Source organism: Xenopus tropicalis, chromosome 5 (assembly GCF_000004195.4).
Source record: "Xenopus tropicalis strain Nigerian chromosome 5, UCB_Xtro_10.0, whole genome shotgun sequence".
Lineage (NCBI taxonomy): Eukaryota > Metazoa > Chordata > Amphibia > Anura > Pipidae > Xenopus > Xenopus tropicalis.
Window position 1 is genome coordinate 61,541,106 of NC_030681.2, and position 14,996 is coordinate 61,556,101.

The 14,996-nt window shown below is 39.2% G+C and overlaps 1 protein-coding gene across 1 annotated transcript in view; it reads left to right on the plus strand.

Moving 5' to 3' along the window:
- arfgef3 (ARFGEF family member 3) overlaps positions 1-14,996 on the plus strand; it is a 629,444-nt gene that overhangs the window by 226,346 nt on the left and 388,102 nt on the right. The window contains exon 14 of the mRNA XM_031902164.1: positions 14,607-14,769. Coding sequence (XP_031758024.1) covers positions 14,607-14,769 — 163 coding nt within the window. The remainder of the gene's footprint in view (positions 1-14,606; positions 14,770-14,996) is intronic.

A 14,996-nucleotide genomic window follows, 5' to 3' on the forward strand; every position in this document is an offset into this window, starting at 1 on the left:
TTTCAGCGCGGAAATTAGCGCATGCGGTAAAACTAGCGCGAGAAATACCGCATGCGAAAATGGCGACTTATCGCATGCGGTAATGCTGTAGTGAATCGTGCGCTAACTATCGCGTCTTTTTTACCGCAAAAAAAAGCGTGTGATAATTTTTATCGCACTTTAGTGAATCAGGCCCTTAGTGTCTAGAGAATTTAAATTAAAGATCCAGAAAGCTTCTCTTTTTAGTAATCTCCTTCTCTATAATGTGTTTTGCTACTGCAGACCTTAAATCACCCCTTTCTAGAGCTGAGGCATGTTCTAGTATTCGTGTAGCAACATTACGTTTCGTTTTCCCTACATATTGGGAACCACAAGCACAAGTTACCAAATAGACCACTTGTTTAGATAGACAGTTAAAATACTGTTTAATAGCAAACTCTTTCCCTGTCTGGGTACTAATAAAAAACTTTGGAGACTTTCAAATAATGACATGCCTTACATCTATTCCTCCCACACCGATAATTTCCTAAATTTTTTAGCCAAGGAGTTAACTCCTTCCGTGATGTATACATACTCGGGGAGAGCCAAGATGTCACATCCCTCCCTTTTCTATATACAAAGGATGGTTTCTTATCCAGCACTTGGGCTAAAATGGGATCCTGTAAAAGGACTCCCCAATATTTATTGACACTTTTGCGAATATAGTGAGCATCTTTGTTATACAAAATAGAAAAACGTGTCTTAGGCTCCCTCTTAGCTTGCAAAGGGCGACTACCTGTACATTTAGTTTTAAGAAGGTCCCCTCTGTTACTACTCACTGCCCTATCATAGGTCATCTTAATAACATCAGAGGTGTATCCCCTTTCAAGAAAGCGATCCCATAAATCCATAGCCTGCCGTTGAAAGGCATCCCAAGTTGAGCAGATCCGACGCAGCCTGAGGAACTGCCCGACTGGGAGACCAAACCTGTTCAAAATCCCCACCCAAAACACGTGCGTCATTACGTATGACAACACATACACGTCAACACATACACGTACATACAATCATAGCTACTAATCTCCTTGTGTACTATACTGTACTTGATTTCAATGTTTGTGAATGGCAAGGCTATTTTACTCAAGTCGCTCAGAAAAGGTTCTGTTTGCGATTTGAAACAGGCGACTTGACTTAGCCTCATATGTTTTGACGCTGGCTATTTCCATTGGTTTTGCATTGGCGACTTATCGTTCCTCTTGTCGCCAAAACATTCTTTTAAAAATCGCGGGCGACAAATCTCTTGTACCAGAGCCCTAAAAGATAATAGATCCTTGTCAGACCTTTTTTCCTTCTCCCTCCCACAAGAATTATTTTCTCAAAATCTGATAATGATCTTAACTTGCTTTGGGGAAGAGATGCTAGGCTATATTCTTCCTTTAGAGAAGTAAAAGTTTAAAGATGATCCATATTGTATAAGTCTTTTAAGCTGGAAGAATTTCTTTACCCCAATCTTTGAGATCCCTTTTCAGAATGGGTTCCAGAATAGAAATTGGTGGCAACAGAGAAGGAAAAAGAGTATAATGTATCAATTATGTTTTCTCTCCAAATTTTGACCACAACTTTCACCGTAGGAGGCAAATGTTACCATTTGACTAGTTTATCCCATGAAAATGGTTTCAAAAGAGTAGTTTCAATTTCTTTGAAGAATAGATTTGGCTACTCTAGGAGCTTTCAGATAAATTGGTAAAACACATTTGTAACCCTTTCAAAGAAAACTGGAGGGGATTGAAATATGAATAGTATGAAACAAATATAGTAGTTTAGGTAACAACAGCATTTTTATAGCAGCAATTCTTCCCATCCAAGAAATAAATAAAAGCTTCCAAGCCTTCCATTATTTCATCTTTAAAAGTTTGTATCAATTGGAGAAAATTAATATTAAGCAATTTTTCTGGATTTTTTAATTTTATACCTAGGTAAGATATATAATCTTTCCTCCAGTCAAACTTAAACTGACCCTTAATGAAGATTGATCTTTAAGTGGTATGTTAAACATCATAACTTGTGATTTATTCTCATTTATTTTATAGTAAAAAATTCTTACTAAAAACAAAATTACCGTATATACTCGAATATATAAACCTAATTTTACTTAAGAAAACTGGAAAAACTTATTGACTCGAGTATAAGCCTAGGGTGGGAAATGCAGCCGCTACTGCTAAGTTTCAATAATCAAATAAATAACAGATATATAATAGATAACTTTAGGGAAAGAAAAATGCTACAGCAGCAGACAAAAGCAAGTTTGGGAAGGCCAAGGAAGCTGCCATACTAATTATCAAGTACTTGCCATCCTGCTGTGTGCGCTCCTGTCCTGCTGTGTGTGCTCCTATCGTATCAATCATGTGCTTCATTCATATGCTGTGTGCTTTGTGCTCATATGCTGTGTGCTTTGTGCTCGTTTGTGTGCTGCCATCATTAGTGCTGTGTGCGCGTTCCATTATGGTGCATTGGGCCATGAGCGCGTTACATCTGCAAATCCATATACTCGAGTATAAGCCGAGGGTTACTTTTTCAGCACATTTTTAGTGCTGAAAAACTTGGCTTATACTCAAGTATATCCGGTACTTAAAAAAAAATCTTTTAATATTTGTTTAAATTTAGATAATCTCTCTGTGATTAGATAGTACTATAATATCATCAGCATATAAACCTATATGATGATCTTTAGCACCAATTTGAATACCAGACAATTCACCTGTATCTCAAATTTTCTGAGCTTAGATTTCTATTACCAAGTTAAAAATCAGTGGGGAGAGGGGGCATCTTGATGTGTACCATTAGAAAGAGAAAATTTTGGGGAAAGTAAACCATCATTGGTTATTCTAGCCATAGGGATATAATACAGAAGTAGCATGTACAGTGGAGTTATTACAACCTAATTTTAAATAAAACCTTTTTTATTAATTCATGGTGTATTCTGGAGTTTTTGACTTGATGTGAATTATATGTATTAAATCTATAAATCTTTTGGTATTATCAGGGAATTGCCTGCCTTTAAGAAAACCCACTTGGTCACTATTCAAGACTTCAGTTAAGATATCTTGGAACCTATTTTGAAAAAATGTTGATATAATCGTTACTGAAGCCTGTAGCATTTCTTTAGGAAAATGGCCTCCTGACTGTATAGTGTTAAATAATACTGTTAATTTTGGAACTAGTATTTTTGCAAATACCTTGTAATATAATACTGGTAGACCATCAGGCCCAGGGTTTTTTTTAGAGGAAAAGTTTGTTATCTTCTTCTTGAGAAATGGGTGAATTCAAGATATTTTTTTTTATCTGCAGTTCGATGTGGTAGATTAATTTCTGACAAATATTTATCTATGCTTTGAGGGTTGGGTTTAGTTATTGTATAATGCGTTTTTAAATTATAAAGTTGTAGGTAATATTGAGCAAATGCTTCTGCAATATCTAAAGGGTTAGATAGAATTTTATCATTATCAAGTTTTATCTCTTATTTTAGATTTTACTTGTCTAGCTTTTAAATATTTCGCCATTAAGTCAGTTGATTTATTTGCTTTTTAATAATATGTAGTTTTAAGTTTCTTCATATGAAATTCAAAATTAGATAAGTCCAATTTATGAAGTTTAGAAATTCAGGACTGAATTTCTTTGCATCTTGTTTTAGTAGGATTAATTTTATTTTGAGATTCTAATTGAGCCAGATTGTTTTCTAATGTTAATGTTTCCATTTTATATTTTTTTCTTATAATAAGATGCTTTTTGAATGAAAATCCCTCTTATTGTTGCTTTGTGGGCACACCATTGAGAATTTATAGAAGTATCATGAGATGAATTAAGTTCAAAATATTCTTGTAGACATTTGGAATAAAACTCTGTCCTTTAAATTATTTAATAAAGCCTCATTTAGTCTCCATGTACTTGTTGGAATATTTTTTGTGGGTTCATTAATGTTTATGGAGACTGGAGCGTGATCTTATCACGTTATGGTACCTATGTCAGCTTTATTTAGGCACTGGAGCAGTATTTTACCTACTAAAAAAAAAATTTAATTCTTGGTTACATTTCATGAGGATGAGAGTAAAATGTATAGTCCCTAGTAATAGGATTAAAAGTCCTCCAGACATCATATAATCATTATGTTGTAGTGCAAAATTATTGAAAAGAGTATTTTTTCCCTTTATTCTACCCTTTGTAGATTTTTGAGGTTGGGATTTATTAGAAATAGAGGTAGTATCTAAATTGGGATCTAGTATTAAATTAAAATCTCCACCTATTACAGTAAACCCTCTTTTCTGTTTGCCAATTTTATTAAAAAGAGGGGTTAAGAAATTAATTTGTGATGAGTTGGGGGCATAAAGTGAAGAGTTCATTATTCAGCTTACAAATCAAAATCAAATACCTTCCCTTACATTTAGGGGCTGATTTACTAATCCACGAATCCGAATGGGAAAAATTCAGATTGGAAACAACTTTTTCATATTTTGCGACTTTTTCATAATTTTTGTGATTTTTTCGTCACCGTTACGACTTTTTCGTAAATTGTCGCGACTTTTTCGTAGCCGTTACGACTTGCGCAAATTATTGCGGCTTTTTCATATCCGTTACGATTTGCTCGTATATTGTCGTGACTTTTTTGTATTGAGCGCTCGTAAACGGCGGGCAAAACTTTCAGACTTTGCATGATTTTGGAAGCCTCCCATAGGACTCAATGGCACTCTGCAGCTCCAACCTGGCCCAAGGAAAGTCACGATACTTAAGCTTGAATGAATCCGAAACTTTCGTACTCGGCGCAATGGCTACGAAAAAGTTGCGACAATTTGCGCAAGTCGTAACGCTACAAAAAAGTTGCGACAATTTACGAAAAAATTGCAAAATACCGATCATTACGAAAAAAACGCATTCGGACGCTTTTCGGACGTTCGTGGAATAGTAAATGTGCCCCTTAGAGTCAGACTCTAAATGTATGTTTCCTGTAGAAATATCATGTCTGCCTTCTGTTTATTCATATGAGAAAATGTTTTAGATCTTTTAAATGGGGAGTCCCTTCACATTAAGGGAAAACAATTTTTAAATGATGAATCCATAGTCATCAATAATATTGTGAGTTACTGATTCTGAAGCTAGGTTAAAACATAGTATACTGGGTATAAAAAAACATATGTATTGGAAAATTAATTAAATATATAATATAATGTATATGGCCAATAGGAAATCTCATAGAAATAAGGTACCTGGTAAGGGAGCTACCATAAAAAATAAGAATATCTTTAAAGTAGATAATATAGACAAGAAGAAAATTAAGAATCATAATTACAAGCTGACTAAAAGTAGTCAGAGAATACTGCTCCAAGCAAATATATATATCCGAACATGAGCCATTGTTAACATATTGACATTCAAAGACAACATATCTCGGAGCAAATTTCATGGGAGCATGCAGATGTATAATTTATAAAATAACTTAGTAAAGTTTATATAAATGAATTAAAACTTAATAAAGAATAATAAGAATAATTATTCCTAAAGCTTTTTATTAGGCACTCATTTGATTAGTGTATGATGTACCGCAGGAAAGTCTGCAATTGAATCTCCATTATCCAAACCCCATTCCTGAATAGCTTTCTTAGCTTCATCAGGAGTATTTAGAACAAAAGTATTGTCATTTCTGGCTACAATCAGTTTTGTAGGGAAACCCCACTTGTATTGTACATTGTTAGCTCACAAACGTAAAGTAACTTCTGCAAATTCCTTTCTTTGAGATAGAGTAGCTGCTGACAAATCTGCAAAAATATCAATTGATTTAAATTGTGCTGGAAGATCTTTTGCATTTCTGTGTTCTCTTTAAAAAGCATATTTTATATGATAGAAATGAAACCATACAATTGTGTCATGAGGTGCCATGTTTGGAGCAATGCGTGGCTTTGGTAAAGATGTGCTCGATTAAAAATTGAATAAACGCTCTGAAGCTTGTGGTAATACTGTGGAAGAAAAAAATCAAGTCTTGCCCATTAATTTCCTCAGGAATACCTCTGTAACGTATGTTATTTCTGCAAGATCTATCTTCCTGATCTATAACTTTTTTCTGTAGTGAGATTATATCTTCCTCAAGAGTAGTACAAATGTCAACTACTTGATTATGAGCAGTGACTGTTTCCTCTGCCTTGTTCTCTAAATGAGCAATTTTTTCTCCTAACCCCCTCATCTCTGTTTTGATAGCTGACAGGGATTGTTTCAAGTCAGACTGTAATGTAATGCATAACACATTTAGTTATTCTTTAAGTTTACCTTCCATAACAGGCTGAGTATTTTCCCCATTTTGCTCTGAGGTATTTGGGTTTCCCCAAATGTTGTATATATTGTATATGTTTGTATATGTTTGAGGAGCAGGAGAGGTGCTTGTGCTGCTTTTGGTGCCATTTTGTGAGGTCTCTGGCTAATCCTTCATTGCACTATTATGCGCTGTTAACTTCAGTGGAGTAAGAACTTTCCTTGACCTGCCCATTGCTGACACGCTGAGGACACCCTCTAGATGCTCCGCTGTGTGATTGTAGTGTGTGGACCCGGCAGTACCTCGGCTAAAGTGAGTCTGATGTGGGACACACTCTCTTATGGAGCCATCTTCCTTGGCAGTTAGCCACGGTTTTATTAAACCTTCTGACAAAACAGTCTGACTTCAGTTAGAATATCGATGTCCTGAGATACTTTATTTGCAACAATTTGCACAGCTTTTTTGTGACTCTAGACATAAATGGTGTCCCTTGGTATCCCTTGGGATACCCATGCTACTAAACAATAACATTAGTTCTTTCGCTATAGGCTTTGCTGATGTATTGCGTAGGGGAATAGCCTCAGGGTAACATGTGGCATAGTCCAGAACAACTAGAATATATTGGTGACCCCTAGCAGACTATAAAAGTGGACCAACCAGGTGCATGGCTATCCTATGAAAAGGTACATCAATTATTGGCAAAGGCGCAAATGGGCTTCTATAAGCTTTCAGATTGGCGGCATGCTGGCAATCAGGGCATGAGGAATAGTGACCCGACTATTTGTTGGCCCGCACCCGACCGTAACCTGCCCCTTCTCCACCTGCACCCGGACCGGCCCACAGCTTTGCATCTATTTATAGACCCGCCTATGACATCACAAGGGCGGGGAAGGAGGCAGAAGGGCTCAACCCGCACCCACCTGTGACCAGCTTTTGATGTTGTGTTGTTGGCCTGAACCCGCACAACCTGCATTTAAATTCACAGTCCATGCGGCTTGCAGGCCGGTCCGCACATTAGTTGCTAATGGCAGCAAACACACCAGGCCAGTAAAATCACCTTAAAACCCCTTCTTTTGTTTTCTTCACCCCTAAATGCCCTTCTAATACGTGACTGTGTACCAGCCTTAGCACATTAAGGAAGGCCTGGGGAACCAGCACCTGTCATCACCTCTCTTTTCTACATGATATAAGAGGTAATTAGACACTTCAAAATAAGGGTAAGAAAGTGAGCCATCTGGGTTACTCCTATCTTGTTATGCAATACCCCATCAGACTGCACACCAGCAAAAGGAAATACATATTGAAGGTCATTTGTACCTCTTAAAGGCTCTTGTACAGTTAACAAAAGCCTGTCAACCCAAGAAATAGGGAAAATCTCTCCTCAAAACCACTTTGTGTGCCAGCTGGGGAACCATTCCAACTTTGTTATCAGTAGAACCACATGGAGTAGACAGGATGAGTTGTGTGGTAGGATAATCCTGTCTGTCTCTATGTACACAGACAACTCCCACACTTTTTGCATGATTAACTTCACATTGGGGTACTAGGGACCTGGTTACTATGGTCGCCATACTCCCTGAGTCAAGCAATGCTTGTACTTTTACTTTTTCTTGTAAGCAGACTAAGGGGCACATTTACTAATCCACGAACGTCCGAATGCGTTTTTTTCGTAATGATCGGTATTTTGCGATTTTTTTCGTAAAATGTCGCAACTTTTTCGTAAATTGTCGCGACTTTTTCGTAGCGTTACGTCTTGCGCGAATTGTTGCAACTTTTTCGTAGCCATCGCGCTGAGTATGAAAGTTTTGGATTCATTCAAGCTTCAGTATCGTGACTTTCCTTGGGCCAGGTTGGAGCTGCAGAGTGCCATTGAGCCCTATGGGAGGCTTCCAAAATCATGCAAAGTCTGAAAGTTTTGCTCGCCGTTTACGAGAGCTCAATATGAAAAAGTCGCGACAATATACGAGCAAATCGTAACGGCTACGAAAAAGTCGCGACAATTCACGCAAGTCGTAACGGCTACGAAAAAGTTGAGACAATTTACAAAAAAGACGTAACGGCGACGAAAAAAATCGCAAAAAATACGAAAAAGTCGCAAAATGTACGTTTCCAATACGAATTTTTCCCATTCGGATTCGTGGATTAGTAAATGTGCCCCTTAGAGTAGCGCAGAGATCACTCTCTAGCAGACACTTCTGCCAGTAATAATAATTTTACTATTGCAGCCCTTAGTGCATGCTCACTCAGATGCACAAGTTCCACAGTCCAACTGTCCATATATTGGTAGCAGTGACATAAATATCTTAAAGGGTTCTACCAGGCCCCTCTGACCTCCCACCCCTGCCAGCATAGTAAGTTAGGTTGTAAAAAGACATACGTCCATCAAGTTCAACCGTAATGCCTATATGTAATCTGCCTAACTGCTAGTTGATCAAGAGAAAGGCAAAAAACCCCATCTGAAGCCTCTCTAATTTGCTGCAGAGGGGAAAAAATTCCTTCCTGACTCCAAGATGGCAATCGGACCAGTCCATGGATCGACTAGTACTAAGCTATTTCCCATAACCCTGTATTCCCTCACTTGCTAAAAAGCTATCCAGCCCCTTCTTAAAGCTATTTAATGTATGAGCCAGTATGTTCACAGCTCTTACAGTAAAAAATCCTTTCCGAATATTTAAACGGAACATCACTTCTTCTAAACGGAGTGGGTGCCCTCGTGGCATTTGGAAGGACCTACTGGTAAATAAAGCATGAGAGAGGTTATTATATGATTCCCCTTATACATAGTTATCATATCACCTCTTAAGTGCCTCTTCTCCATTGTAAATAAACCCAACTTGGCCAGTCTTTCTTCATAACTGAGACTTTCCATACCCTTTTCCAGCTTAGTTGCCCTTCTCTGGACCCTCTCTAATTCAATAATGTCACGTTTGAGCACTGGAGACCAAAACTGAACAGCATATTCTAGATGGGGCCTTACCAGCACTCTGTAAAGGGGAAGAATAAAACCCTCCTCCCGTGAATCTATGCCCCTTTTAATAAAGCTCAAAACCTTGTTGCCCTAGCAGCAACTGCTGGCATTGCTTGCTACAACCAAGTTTATTATCCACAAGGACTCCCAGGTCCTGCTTCATTATAGATTTGCCTAGTGCAGTCCCATTAAAGGTATAAGTGGCTAGCATATTTTTACCTTTCCAGGTGCATGACCTTACATTTATCCACATTAAATCTCATGTGCCAATCTCAGATTGCCAGTTTGTCAAGATGCCACATCCTGGATAGATTTGACTGGTCTGCAGAGTTTTGTGTCATCTGCAAACACTGATTCATTGCTTATAATACCCTCCCCCTAAGTCCCCCATTTATGAACAAGTTAAACAAAAGTGGACCCAGCATCTTCTGCCTACCTGTGTCTCCCCAATCTACTCACAATTAGGAGAACAAATGGGGAATGGAAGCAAACCCCTATAGAAGCCCCCTATATACCCCCCTGTTCTCTGGTTCCTCTATAGTTACACCACTAATTGGCAGCACTACCATTTTGTTCCTGATTTAGCACAGCTTACATCTTATTTGCAATCCACAATTCACTCATTAGTTCAGCAAGCTGTTGCTAATCAGCCACAACCTGAAGTTAGCAAGAACTGAAACTTTCCACCAAGCCTTCAGCAGCATCCATCAGAGCACGCAGAACACTTTGGCTGCGCCATTGGAAAGGTGATACAGGGTCCAAACACAAACTTGCTTCTCTTAAATTCTCCCTGGCAATAACAATCCATACCTGTCCACAGGACAGTATCAAAGTTCAGTACTCCTGACCCTTCTAGCACTATTACTAGTAGGAGGAAGGCCAAGTTCTGTAACAGACACCTAGGTCCTAAACATATAACTCAAGAATACAAAATTCCTTTTATCAAAAGACTCAAAAACACATATTTGTAATCTCCTCTATTCCTTCCGGCCTGACAAAAAAGTAAGCTCCATCCATTACCCAGGATCTCCTTAAGCTGATATCTTTTGTGCCTACAGAGTTCCACTTCCATAGGTTTCATTCAAACCCTCTTCCTTGTGCCAAAAAAAGACAGCATATTTCATCCATTGCTCAACCTCCACCCTGAACAAATTTGTAAGATATAAATGCTTCAAGATGGAATACCTTCTATAAATTATAAAAAGTCTCAACCCAAGAGCATACATATCCAAGGCAGACATTCAAGACTCCTATATGCACATTCCATCAGTCTCACACACCAGCGATTTCTTCGTTTTGCCCTGGGCGACCACCATTTTCAATTCCAAACTTCACCCTTTGGCCTATTGTCGGCACCAAGGGTGTTCACAAAGGTTCTCGGGGCCTAAATTGTTGTTTTCAGGATCAGAGGCATTCACATCACAGCCTATTTGGATGGCCTCATCATAACATCTCAGAGGCAGAAACCATACATCACATTTGAGTGCCTTCAGTCACTTCAGCACCACACCTTGTCGATCAACCACAAAAAGAGTTTGCTTAGTCCCACACATCACCTGGAATTCCTAGGCATGCAGTTAGACACTTTGCACAGAAAGGTCGTCTTGCCCTTCCAAAAGGCTCTGACACTATAATGGGCAGTGAATAGCACACTTGGCAAACCACACAACATGCTCAGACTACTGGACCTTAAGGCAGCAAAGGCAGTGCCCCTTGCAAAGTTCTATTTACCAACCAGTGGAACAAAAATCACCAGGACCTTACCTAGATGATCTGTCTCTCTTCTTCAGCAAGGAGTAGCCTCACATGGTGGGTGCATCTTCCAAATTTCACTTAGGGAAGATATTGGGGTCAACCAGTACAGGAAGTGGTCACTACAGATGCAAGCTGCTTGAATAAGTAAGAAAAAAACTAGGAAATAGGAAGCTGTTTTTACTGTGACTTGTCTCTTTAGAACACTCTTACAATTACAGTGTAAAGCTGGACATACACACACCAATATACAATAATCGTATGAAATATGGTTGTGTGCAGTTTTCGAACCGTGTCATCCTGATAATTTTCTGATAATTCTGATAATTTTTGTACCATGTCGACTGGTCATTTATGATCAGCAGTGAATCAGGATTGCTGTGCCAAGACTAGGGCTATGTGTCCAAGCGAATAAACCATAAGCCAGACAACATTGAAGCATTAACCCCCTTTCCTAGAGCATATCGGAGGCCTTCACAGGTATATTAACCCAGTTATACACACACAGGCCCGGGCCTAGGATGGCACACATATTGCTCCCACACGGAGCAATGTGCGCGCTCGGTGGTGGGGGGGGGGTGGTGTTCACGAATGGGGTGGTCAAATAAGAAATCCGGCGCTGTACACACAGCAGAAAACCCTTTTTTTTTGTGCTGGAAATTGTATCAGGCAATAATCCCAAGACTCATTCCAGCAATTTTAAGAGTTGTAGTTCCGCAATAGTGTAACAAAGCATATTTGGCCATTGCTGCTCAGGGACTAACCTCAAACCATATTTAATTGTCATTAACCTGTACCAGCACAAACGTGGTTTATATAGCATAGTACCATGTGGCCTGGCATATGTGGGCAAAGCCTCTACGACCTACCGGGAGAGAATGAACAATCACAGATCAGGACAGCGCTCTCCACGGGAGAGGCAGACTAGCCGGTTACCAAACAGTTTTTGGACACAAACTTGCACAGTTTAGACACATGCTTATTGACCACATACCTCCGCTGAGACGAGGGGGTGATAGAGACTCTGCCTTGTTGAGATGTAAGAGCAAGTGGATCTTTACATTGGACACTTTAGCTCCAAGGGGACTAAATGAGACCATACCTTTTTATATGGTTATTTGATATTCTTTGTAGTTCTCCATATAGCTAAGTCAGCTAAATGAGATATTATCAGTTTATATGCCTTTTCAATAGCCTCCTGAATTCACCTTTTCTATTTTCTTTCTCATACACTTCAGTAATAACTTGACTTACCACTTATATGATTTGATATATACAGTGGATATAAAAAGTCTACACATCCCTGATAAAATGTCAGGGCCCTGTGCTGTACAAAAATGAGACAAAGATAAATCTTTTCAGAAATGTTTCCACCTTTAATGTGACCTATAAACTGTAAAACTGGAATTGAAAAACAACCAGAAATCTTTTAGGTGGGGGGAAGAAAACCAAAAAAACTAAAATAATGTGGTTGCATAAGTGTGCACATCCTTAAACTAATACTTTGTTGAAGCAGCTTTTGATTTTATTACAGCACTCGTCTTTTTGGGTATGAGTCTATCAGCATGGCACATTTTGACTTTGCAAGATTTGCCCACTCTTCTTTGCAGAAACACTCCAAATCTGTCAGATTGTGAAGGGCATCGACTGTGCACAGCCCTCTTAAGATCACCCCACAGATTTTCAATCGGATTCAGGTCTGGGCTCTGGCTGGGCCATTCCAAAACTTTAATCTTCTTCCAGTGAAGCCATTCCTTTGTTGATTTGGTATTTGGAACTGTTCATAATACCCTCTATCTTAACTAAGGCCCCAGTTCCAGCTGAAGAAAAACAGCCCCAAAGCATGATGCTGCTACCACCATGCTTTACTGTGGGTATGGTGTTCTTTTGGTGATGTGCAGTATTGTTTTTGCGCCAAACATATGTTTTGGAATTATGGCCAAAAAGTTCAACCTTGGTTTCATCAGACCATAACACCTTTTCCCACATGCTTTTGGGAGACTTCAGATGTGTTTTTGCAAAATGTAGCCTGGCTTGGATGTTTTTCTTCGTAAGAAAAGGCTTTCGCCTTGCCACTCTACCCCATAGCCCAGACATATGAAGAATACGGGAGATTGTTGTCACATGTACCACACAGCCAGTACTTGCCAGATATTCCTGCAGCTCCTTTAATGTTGCTGTAGGCCTCTTGGTAGCCTCCCTGACCAGTTTTCTTGTCTTTTCATCAATTTTGGAGGGACGTCCAGTTCTTTGTAATGTCACTGTTGTGCCATATTTTCTCCACTTGATGATGACTGTCTTCACTGTGTTCCATGTTATATCTAATGCCTTGGAAATTGTTTTGTACTCTTCTCCTGACTGATATCTTTTAACAATGAGATCCCTCTGATGCTTTGGAAGCTCTCTGTGGACCATGTCTTTTGCTGTGGGATGCGATTAAAAAAATGTCAGGAAAGACAAACTAGAGCAGCTGAACTTTATTTGGGGTTAATCAGAGGCACTTTAAATGATGGCAGGTGTGTGCTGACTCCTATTTAACATGATTTTGAATGCGATTGCTTAATTCTGAACACAGCTTGAAGAGGGTGTGCACACTTATGCAACCACATTATTTTAGGTTTTTTTTGGTTTTCTTCCCTCCACCTAAAAGGTTTTAGTTTGTTTTTCAATTGAGTGGCACAGTTTATAGGTCACATTAAAGGTGGAAAAAGTTCTGAAATGATTTCTCTTTGTCTCATTTTTGTACAGCACAGGAACCTGACATTTTACCAGGGGTGTGTAGACTTTTTATATCCACTATGTGCCATATGCCTATTAATATCACTTTTCCTGTGAAAATAATTTACACACCTGTAGGGACCCATAGGGTTAATATGCCCCTATGGAATTAAGCCCTACCATTTCCTATATCTCCTTGTTACTGGGCAAAGACCCATGTATCTAGTTGGATATTAGCATGTTGTGTTCTATTGGTGTTTAGCAAAGGGCTGCATCTGTTGAGTGGAAGCTCCACTGAGCCTGGGACCAACAGGGCCCCAGTAAGCCATCTACCCTAGAGCCATCTAAGCTGGGGAACAGGGACCCTGTGAATGAGGATTAGCAAGAATCAGAATAACATCTTAAATAGCACTTTCTAGGAAAGTGGGATAGTTAGTCTAGTTAAAAAGAGCAGTTGCTGGCTCCAACCAGGACAGATTAGCTGGAAGTACTCTTCTCTACACTGTTGCCTTAGTGTAAGACCACAGTTAGGACATGGGTATCAGGTAAGTTCCTATCCCTAAACCACAGTCGGCTGTCTGGGATCCTTGACCGCTAAGGTACACATCATAAGGACATGAGACACTTACCCAGACTACTCTGCACAGTGTTGCCATGTTTGGCTGTCTTAACCCTTCCCACACTCTGCTGAGGTGGTATAAAACGGTGGACACCATACCTTTCTATCTTCTGTAGTAGCACTACACCCCTTTGATATTTCCACATAGCGAAAGCCCATCTTGAATGTTAGAGTCCTATGTACCCCATGCTCTGAAGCCTATCTAGCTGGTCTGGTCTGTATACACTGCCAAATAGATGTTACCCACCTTTAGTTCAAAGATATAACACTATTTTTATGTTGGTTGTCCTGAACAGAAGGAATTTATGAAGCAACTGCAGTCTACTGGTATGTTCGTGTTCCCCCAGGCCTGGGTGGAGGAGGTCTATCACCAGGTTCTGGAACGAAACTTACTTGGAGAATCGGGATACTGGAGCAGTCCTGAAGGACACTGTGTTCCCCTTATTACAATGCTTCTAAGTGAGTAATAAAGTGGAATAAATGGGTAGCTAAACTATAACTGTAGTGATACTATTTTTACTAATCTGTCAACCTTTTCCTTCCTGTAGAGCAAAAGATTTTTAACATCTCCAACCAATCTTAATCACATTTTCATCACAGTTCATTAATGACTGAAAATTTTGGTGCAAAGGGCTTATTGTGAAGTGTTTTTTTTTTTTTAAACTAGGTGCTTTATTTAATTATTT